The sequence below is a fragment of the Octopus bimaculoides genome, chromosome 4, assembly GCF_046866305.1.
Source record: "Octopus bimaculoides isolate indiv1 chromosome 4, ASM4686630v1, whole genome shotgun sequence".
Lineage (NCBI taxonomy): Eukaryota > Metazoa > Mollusca > Cephalopoda > Octopoda > Octopodidae > Octopus > Octopus bimaculoides.
Window position 1 is genome coordinate 90,738,095 of NC_142931.1, and position 9,079 is coordinate 90,747,173.

The 9,079-nt window shown below is 34.1% G+C and overlaps 1 protein-coding gene across 1 annotated transcript in view; it reads left to right on the plus strand.

Annotated features, from left to right (window-relative positions):
- Positions 1-4,574: 4,574 nt before the first annotated feature.
- LOC106880811 (uncharacterized) overlaps positions 4,575-9,079 on the plus strand; it is a 10,828-nt gene continuing 6,323 nt past the window's right edge. Inside the window, exons 1-2 of the mRNA XM_014930937.3 lie at positions 4,575-4,737; positions 7,450-7,480. Coding sequence (XP_014786423.1) covers positions 4,690-4,737; positions 7,450-7,480 — 79 coding nt within the window. The 5' untranslated portion in view covers positions 4,575-4,689. The remainder of the gene's footprint in view (positions 4,738-7,449; positions 7,481-9,079) is intronic.

The following is a 9,079-nucleotide window of genomic DNA, read 5'->3' on the forward strand; positions in this document are numbered from 1 at the left end:
GCAGGCAAATGACTGAAACAAAAAAATTAAAAAATTTTTTAAATCATATATATATATGTATATATATATATACAAGAATAAGGGCAGGGAATCGTCAATTAATAGAATTAATAATTAACAATTTTGCCAAGTAGTTCAGTATGAAAAAACCTTTATCGGTAAAACCATTTATCATCATAAATATATACAGGGATTAGCATTGAGTTGCTTCTCCAACATACTGAAAATTTAGAAATAGCAGTCAATATATATATATATATATATATATATATATATATATATATATATATATATATATATACATACATACATACTTGCATATTTACGCACGCACACACACACACACACACACACATACACACACACACATAGACACACACACACACAGACACGCACACACTCACAAATACGTATATATATATATATATATATATATATATATATATATATATATATATATATAACGATGACTTCCCTTTGCAAATACTGATAGGGTACAGATAGTGTGTCAATAGACAGCTGGAGGAGTTGTCTTCCTGGGGCTACAAGCTACAGTAGCATCAACTCTTACGGGTTAGCCACATTTAAGTGGCAAATATACTTCACGATATATATACGTGTACATATAAGTATAAATATTTACATATATATATGTACAGGTGGATGTATGCATGTATGTGTATGTTTGTATTAATGTACATATGTATGCATGTACCCACGATTTGTACATCATCTGCATGCCGTCAGTTTCAGGATTTATTTTGTTTTTATTCGTCTATTTCTGGCATTTAATGACTGTCTTGCAAAATCTTAGAGTAAGTAGGTGGGTAATGTATTTCAGAGAATTTATTCCAGTTGTCTTATGAAAATGTTTGTTGATAAAACATTAAAACCTGCTTTCTTTTATGGTACATCACAAGCAACTGATAACATTGACCCTCTCCATAACTGGTTTTTATTTGCTTATGATATCTGATAAGTTCTCCTAATATCATAGTCTCATTTGAGACACCAGAATGAACTACGTTGTTTACTCCTGCATTTTAATTATGATGGTGATGGTGCTAATGCTGAAACCATTTAGACTAACATGATTTAAGACCCAGTTCTTGTCACGTTGTTTTCGTGACAATTTAAACATACAGATTCCAAAGAAGATAACAGTCGCAATAAAAGATTAGCATAATTCTTTAAAACTGAGTAAGGAATTTAAAAATGCTCTTCTCGACATTTGGACTGTCGAGCTTCAACGGAGATAAAGTTGATCTTCACACCCAGAAATAACACTTGTTTCCATGCATATTTATGCATGTCATTATTCAGTTTATTTTAAGATTTATTTCCAATACAGAAAGAACCGGTTTCTAACCTAGATCCAAGGTTCCTTCATTGGAATTTCAACATCAACAACAAGGTATTTTTGTCTGTATGTATGTATGTATTCTCATGCATATAGTTGCATATCTAGACATGCTCATGTATATTTAAATGCTAAACTTCTGGAAAGTTTTACAGATTTTTACAGTTCCAGTGATTAATTGGATCTGTAGTCTTCGAATTAGCTTTCTCCTTTCTGGTTTTGAGAAATCTAATTTCTCAAGATTGGTATTTAGGCAGTGTGTTACATATCTCAGGGCCCTAATAATCACAGGTTTAAACATGAACTTGTAATCTGGATAGAGTAACTGCAGATTTCTCAATAGTTCAGCATAGGTGTTTTCTTTTTCACTGATCTTCAGCTTTATGTTAACATCCGCTGGGTAGCTAATTTCCACGACTCTGTACAATTTCTCTTCTCTATCCCAAATCATTATATCAGGTCTATTGTGCTTGCATTTTATTGAGGTCTTCACTGGTACATTCCACCAGTAGTTTTTTTTTAGTATGAGTGGCTATGGCTTCTACAATATTATGGGGTTTTATTTTTTTATTCTCGAGATTATCCTTCCGACGGATATCATTAAAGAGTGTCTTAGCTACAACGTCATGTCACATCGGTAGATGATACCGTTATGACATTTTCAGACAACTGCTTATGGTGTGGGCAATATCTTCAGTGTGTACTCCACAAAGTCTGCATCGGTTGTCACATTTTACGGCTTTTCCCGCATCTCTATCCCTTTTGTGCATCAGGTACTTGGTTGATATTTCCTGTTCCTGGATTTCAAACGCATACCCTTCAAAGTGGGAGGTAGTAATCCGACTATTGGTACACAATAAACTGCTTTGATGATCGATGTTATAATTATCACGGAGCTTTCTACTAACATATCCATGCATAGTCTTCTGCTCATATAGGCTCATCCTTTCATATGAGGATATGTTGCGGTAGAGTCGTGCGACTTCTTTGAGCATGTAGTCTAGGTTATCAGACAAAGAGTGTTGCTCAAGGATCTGCCTTCCAAGTCTTATGATGTTATCTGCCTCATGTATGCAAACTTGGTCAAGGGATGCACTTCGACGCTTGGTGGTTAAAATATGTTGCCGAAGGGTTATGATGCAACATTCAAAGGCATTTTGGATTGATGTTAAGCTTTTGCCGCCTTGTTTACGTTTTAGGTAGAGGTGGTCTACGTCACTGTTTATGTGGAAATTATATGTGCTTGTTAGTATTTTTAGGGTTTTCAGATCAATGGCTCAGATCTTATCACGCATCCAATCAAGCAACCGAAATGTTGGTATGGGTATTGGCACGGCAAACACATCGTAGGCCACTGTTTTATTGAATGCAGGGAGTTCTGAGGTTCAAATTTTCTCTATTCGGCTGTAATATTCTTTAGTGACACATGTTTTGTCACAGGTGCCATTGTAAGATATATTTTCATCCACCCCTAGATACCTGTGACATTTCTCGTCAGATAAAGGGGAAACAGTGAAATCATTGATGGAGATATAATTAGTCTGGTTTATAGTTTTCCCCTTCCCACAACCATATAACATTTATCCTGACCAAACTCTAACTCTGCATCCTTTGAGAATGTTGTAAATAGTTCATGGCTCTTTTTCATCTCATGCATATTCTTTGCATAATGTTTTAAGTCAACCACAAAGAAACAGTGTGTAATTTTGGTATTTCTGTTTCCGTGTGAACCAGTGAGATATCCTTCAGACTTCTGTAACATGAATGACAAGAGGTTTACAGAAATAATAAACAACATCACAGATAATACAGTCACTCTTTGTGTTTAATTCCAAATGGTAGCCCACGATGAAGTCAATTCAGCTATGGCTTTGACTATTCTCACTGGAACTTTAGCAAGTTGAAGGTCTTCTAGCATCCATGAGTGGGGAACAGTATGTATGTATGTATATGCAAGCGTCTGTGTGTATACGTGAATGCGGGCGTGTGCGTGTGTGCGCGCGCGTAAATGCGGGCGTTTGTGTGTGCATGTGTGTGTGCCATTATTCAGCTTTATTTCAGGATTTCTTGCCAATTGAGAAAGTGTCAGTTTCTAACCTAGATCCAAAGCTCCTTCATTGAAATTTCAACAATATCAACAGGGTATGTTTGTATGTACTTATGTATGCATGTCTGTCTGTCTGTCTGTATATATGTATGTATTTATGCATGTATGTATGTATGTATGTATGTATGCAGATTTGTATGTTTTATTTTGTGTGTATTCTCATGCATCTAGTTGCATATCTAGACATGCTCATTTATACTTAAGTGATAAACTTCTGGAAAGTTTTACGCATTTTTACAGTTCCAGTGAAGGTCTAAATCTGTAGTCTTCGAATCAGCTTTCTCTTTTTTGGTTTTGAGAAGCCTAATTTCTCAAAATTGGTATTTAAGTAGTATATAACATATCCCAGTGCTCCAATAATTACAGGCATAAATCTCCTAGCTACTGCATCATGTCTCATCGGTAGATATTACCGTGATGACATTCTCAGACAGCTGCTTATGATGTAGGTGATATCTTTGGTGTTAATTCCACAAAGTCTGCATCGGTCATCACATTTTGCTGCTTTTCCTGCATATATGTATGTATGTATGTATTTTGACCAGTGTATATAGATAGAGAGAGAGAGAGAGAGAGAGAGAGAGTGAGAGAGAGAGAGAGAGAGGGAGAGAGAGAGAGAGACAGAGAGAGACAGACAGACAGACAGACAGACGGATAGATATGCAGAAAGGATGAGGTGGGAAGAGTAGCGACAGAAATGGATATACCACTGGACTGTGTGAGGAAATTTTTAGCGGTGTTCTATTAATATGCAATGCAAGACGTATCTGTAACAATTCAGGTCATAAAGCATTGTGTATTCTACTTGAAACCCACTCAAGTTACATACTGTGGTTTAGATGAAAGGAAAATAAATACGGGAAACTTCTCTTGCTATAAATAGGAATAAATAATTGAGAAAAAGATTCTGTACAAATAATTGAGTGGGTGGACAATCCTAAATTCGTTAGGGTTTTTGAATACTATAGACATTCCACTGCACACGATGCTACCATTCCCATTAACTTTCCCTTGTACTTTGTGTCATTTCTATAATGTTAAAAATCCAACACCCGGAAACACTTAGAATTCATTAGAAATTTACTTCCTTAGTGATTCCCACTGATTATTATAAATAGATACACAGTTGAATAAAACTGCCAAAACGTTTCTATAAAGAATATAAAGTACATTCAAATACCAATACTCAGTAATCTGCATTGAAGAAGACTTTAGCGAGAAAATGAATTCTATTAACATTTGGGTTATTGCAGTCATTTCTTTAATATTGGTAAGTTAAGTTTAATCTAATTCTTTTTTTTTTTATGAAGACACAGTGTATGTAAACAAAACAAAATAATGAAGTCCATAATGCAAAAAAAAAAATCGGGAATGTAATTATATCGGATACTACTTTTCTTATGCTGCAATAGAAGATGGGAAATTTGTAGTTCCTACGTGGCTTGTGGTTGTATGTAGCAGACTACACTTTATTGCAAGCATATGGACTATTCTTGTCGAAGATAACTTCCTCCAACCAACGTCAGAAACCCTAAAATGGTTTATGGATGCAACTTTTCCCCCTCTGAATAATCCATTAAAAAATAAACTATGGCAGTGAATGAAATTTGTTCATTCGCTAACGTTTTTCTATCAAATCTAAAATTCTAGAATGTATCTGAAGATGCATAAATGGAAAGAGATTTTATAATAAATATATTTTAACATACACAACTATAAGTAGAACAATTTTTAAAAGCATGGATAAGTTAGTTACGTCATGGCTGAAATACTAAAAGTTAACTTATGATAAAGTATTAAATATTGCATTTGTCTATAATTAAATATTTTTGTATATCGATTCGTATATTTCTGTGCCAAAGTACAGATGAATAATGCATGCATTTGTGAGTGTGCCTGTACATGCACACTTTCTTATATTTAACAATCAAAATTATATAAATCAATTTCCATGAAGTGTACTTGTTTTTTCCCCTCCTTTATTATTATAACATGAAACTTGTTTCAGTGTAATACGATAACATAAGCACTAATATCAATTTTCAAAATGGGAATACTATATCGTTTCTATTCATCCTTGCATTATAGTATTAAACTGTAAATTTATATTTGTAAGTAAACACTTACATGTGCAATATTTAGCTAAAGCAAAGTAATTAGTATATAATATTTCTGAAATTTCTGACTAATTTCTGAAATTGAGTTTTCTGAAGTTATTGTTTCAATTACTTCATATTTCTTCTCCGTAAACTAAATAATCTGAAAGAAGCATAAACATCTTGTGCAATTCTGTTATTAACTAATGGATTCGCAGAAATTAATTTCTATAATTATCATATTATAGTTATACCTAAATATTTTTACAGCCTCTTAGATTTACCAGAATGGAATTATTCTTATTTAATTCTGTCTACCATTTCTCTGATTTATTCAATCTGATTAACTAATTGCAATACTATTCTCCGACAAGTACCCAAAGCACTGTTGCATTTATATCATTTAGTGAAGCATCAAAAGAAAATGGAGAATTAAAAAATCCTTAAACAAAAAAAGAACAACAAATAAATGGTTTTAATTTCGTTTTCTTTTACCTTAAGATATTATATTTTTTCCTCTACCGAAGCAGACTTCCATTTATTTAAACTGCTTTTTCCCTTTAACTTGTAAGTAACAAGATGAGAATTGCAATTTTTAAATTAAAATTGAAAATATCAGACATGTACTATAACATTCGTGTAATGTTAAGACAAGTTGGACGTTCGATGGACATGTGTATATAAGTTAGATGTGAAACAGTATGGCATATATGTAGACTTTCAAAACACTATTTACTTATAATACTAAGATATACCATGTCAAATAATGATGAAAAGAATGTTTTACTGCATAGATAAATGAAGTAAAGATTTGAATATTTAAATATTCATTTATTTGAATAGTTTCTACGATTTACAGTATATTTTCTCACAAATATATGCTTATCACCTAATTTCGGAACTGGAAATCGACTGCACACCATGCTAACGCACACAATTTGAAATACAATTCGCTTCAGCCAGCTTATTTTATTAATTAGATAGTTATACTAGAGACATTTCACATTAGATAGTTATACTAGAGACATTTCAGTCTTAACGCGAGGATCGGTCTGTTGTATTCCATTGAATAATTGCTGAGAAAAATATTGATGATATTACTAGTTAAATTGCTGTCTGAAATAGGGTTTTCTATATTTGCTCTATTTCTTCACTCTCTTCAGTGTTGTCTCAATGGTATTTCATAATGGAAAATTCGATCATTTAAACAGATATCTGCTTCAAATTTTAGCACAAGGCCAGAAATTTTAGGAGAGGGGATAAGTCGATTGCATCGATCTCAGAGCTCAATTGGTACTTATTTTAGCAATCCCGAAAGGATGAACGAAAAAGTCGACCACAGTGGAATTTGAACCCAGAACGTAAAGATGGACGAAATACTGCTAAGCATTTTGCCCGGCGTGCTAACGATTCCGCCAGTTCACCACATTAATCAATTAACCAAATATCGGTTTCAAAATTTGGCAAAAGACCATCAATTTCAGGGTAGGGGTAAGTCGATTGCATCGATCCCTGTACTCGACTAGTACTTATTTTATCAACCCCGAAATGTTGAATGGTTAAGTTGACATCGCTAGAATTTGAACTCAGGTCATAAAAACGGACGAAATACTGCTAAGCACATGGCCTACAGTGCTAACGATTCTGTCAGCTCATCGTCTTGAATTAACGAAATGTGAAGAAATAAAAATATTTAATATCTTTTATGTCATTTAGTTGTAGATCTAATGAAATAAATTTCTATTTCATTATTTTATCCACAGGCTATATCTAAAGTTATACCTAAACATACATCTCCAAAATTTTATATTCAATATTTGCACGTATAATATCTCTCATGTTATATAATCCAATAACTAACAGTTAAACAATTCATTTGTTACTAGGTTCAAGTTCATGGTAAACACACCGAGAAAGGTATGTACTGCTTTACTGAATTTAAAATGAAGTTTGACGGTCGTTGTAAAGTGGAAAATATGTATAAAAATATGTTTGGTTACATTCTAGAAAACAATAACAACAGATATACTGTCTCATTAATTACTCATATCCGGGAAGTAAAAATTAGTAGGTGCATTTATGTGACTTTCAAAAATTGCATTGAAGACATAAAGAGGGGGAGGTTGTACCTCTTCGAGACGCAATGTTGCAATGTTGAGAACTTACCACCTATCTGAAGTAAAAGATATGATTATATACTGGAGACTGTAACAGTTCGGAAAACATATGTGTTGATGTTGTTCCTATTGAAATTAGGATGCCACGTTGTTAGATTTCTTTTGCTCAAACATTGTGTAGAGAGTTAAAATTGTTATGTGCAAAGGATATACCAGAGTTTTCCAATAATGCTTTAAGCATTCTAAACTTAATATCTAAATACATCTGGCATTAAATACACTCTATACTATACTGTTCACACTAAGACATGTTTAGCGAATTCTCTACAACATACCAAATGTGTTCTGCTATGTGTTTCAGCCCTAAGGATGTGGCCGTGCTGGGGCGCCGCCAGTGAGCTGATCGTTTCAATAAAGTATGTTGATGTAAGATAACTATGTAATAAAATAACACATACATATAATATCGATTTTTAAATTTGGCACAATATCCGAATAATTTGATCCCAATATTTGACTGGTACTTATTTTAGCAAGTGAAGAAAGCTGAATTTCAAAGTCTATCGTTGTGTATACGAATGTCGGCTGAAAAGTTCATAGGATGACCAAGTTACTCTCTTGGAGTATGATCAAATGAGGTTTATTTTTCAACATAGCTCCCCTTTGCGGACCACATACTTCTTTCATCGGTGTTGCAGGGCTTGGATCCCGCTGATGAAGAAACTTTCATTCTAGTCATAAACGTCATCAGCATTGAAATACCGGTTCTCAACCAAGTGCTTTTCATGTTGGGAAACAGATGATAGTCAGATGGGGTCAAATCAGAAGAATAGACACGGTGGTAAACCAGTTGAAAGCCACAGTTTTGTACAGTAGCCACTAAAACCAAGGACTTGTGTGCTGGATCATTATCCTGATGAAACAAGACCTTTTTCGTCAGTTTTCCTCGGTCTTCGGTTTTCATAGCATTTTGTAACTGCCTCACCAAGTTGTCATACTACTACTCTCCATCGATGGTGTGGCCATTTTGAAGATATCCAATAAACACAATGTCTTTTACATTCCAAAAACTGAGGCGATCATCTTCCCTGTAGATGGAACGACCTTGGCTTTCTTTGAAGCAGAGGAGGAAGGGTCTTTCCACTGCATGGATTGTTTCTTTGTCTCTGGCTGCAAGTAATGAAGCCAGCACTCATCCTGGCTTATGAAACATTCAAGAAAACCAGATGAACCTGCCTAAAACTAAGTCAGATTTTCTCGTGTGATCAGCCTGGTGCACTTTTGATCAGGTATCAGAAGAAGTGGCACCCAGCGATCAGTAATCTTCGTCATGTCAAGTTTATTGTATAGAATATTCTCAACTCTATCACGGGTTATGTTCAATAGTATTGGCTAGTTG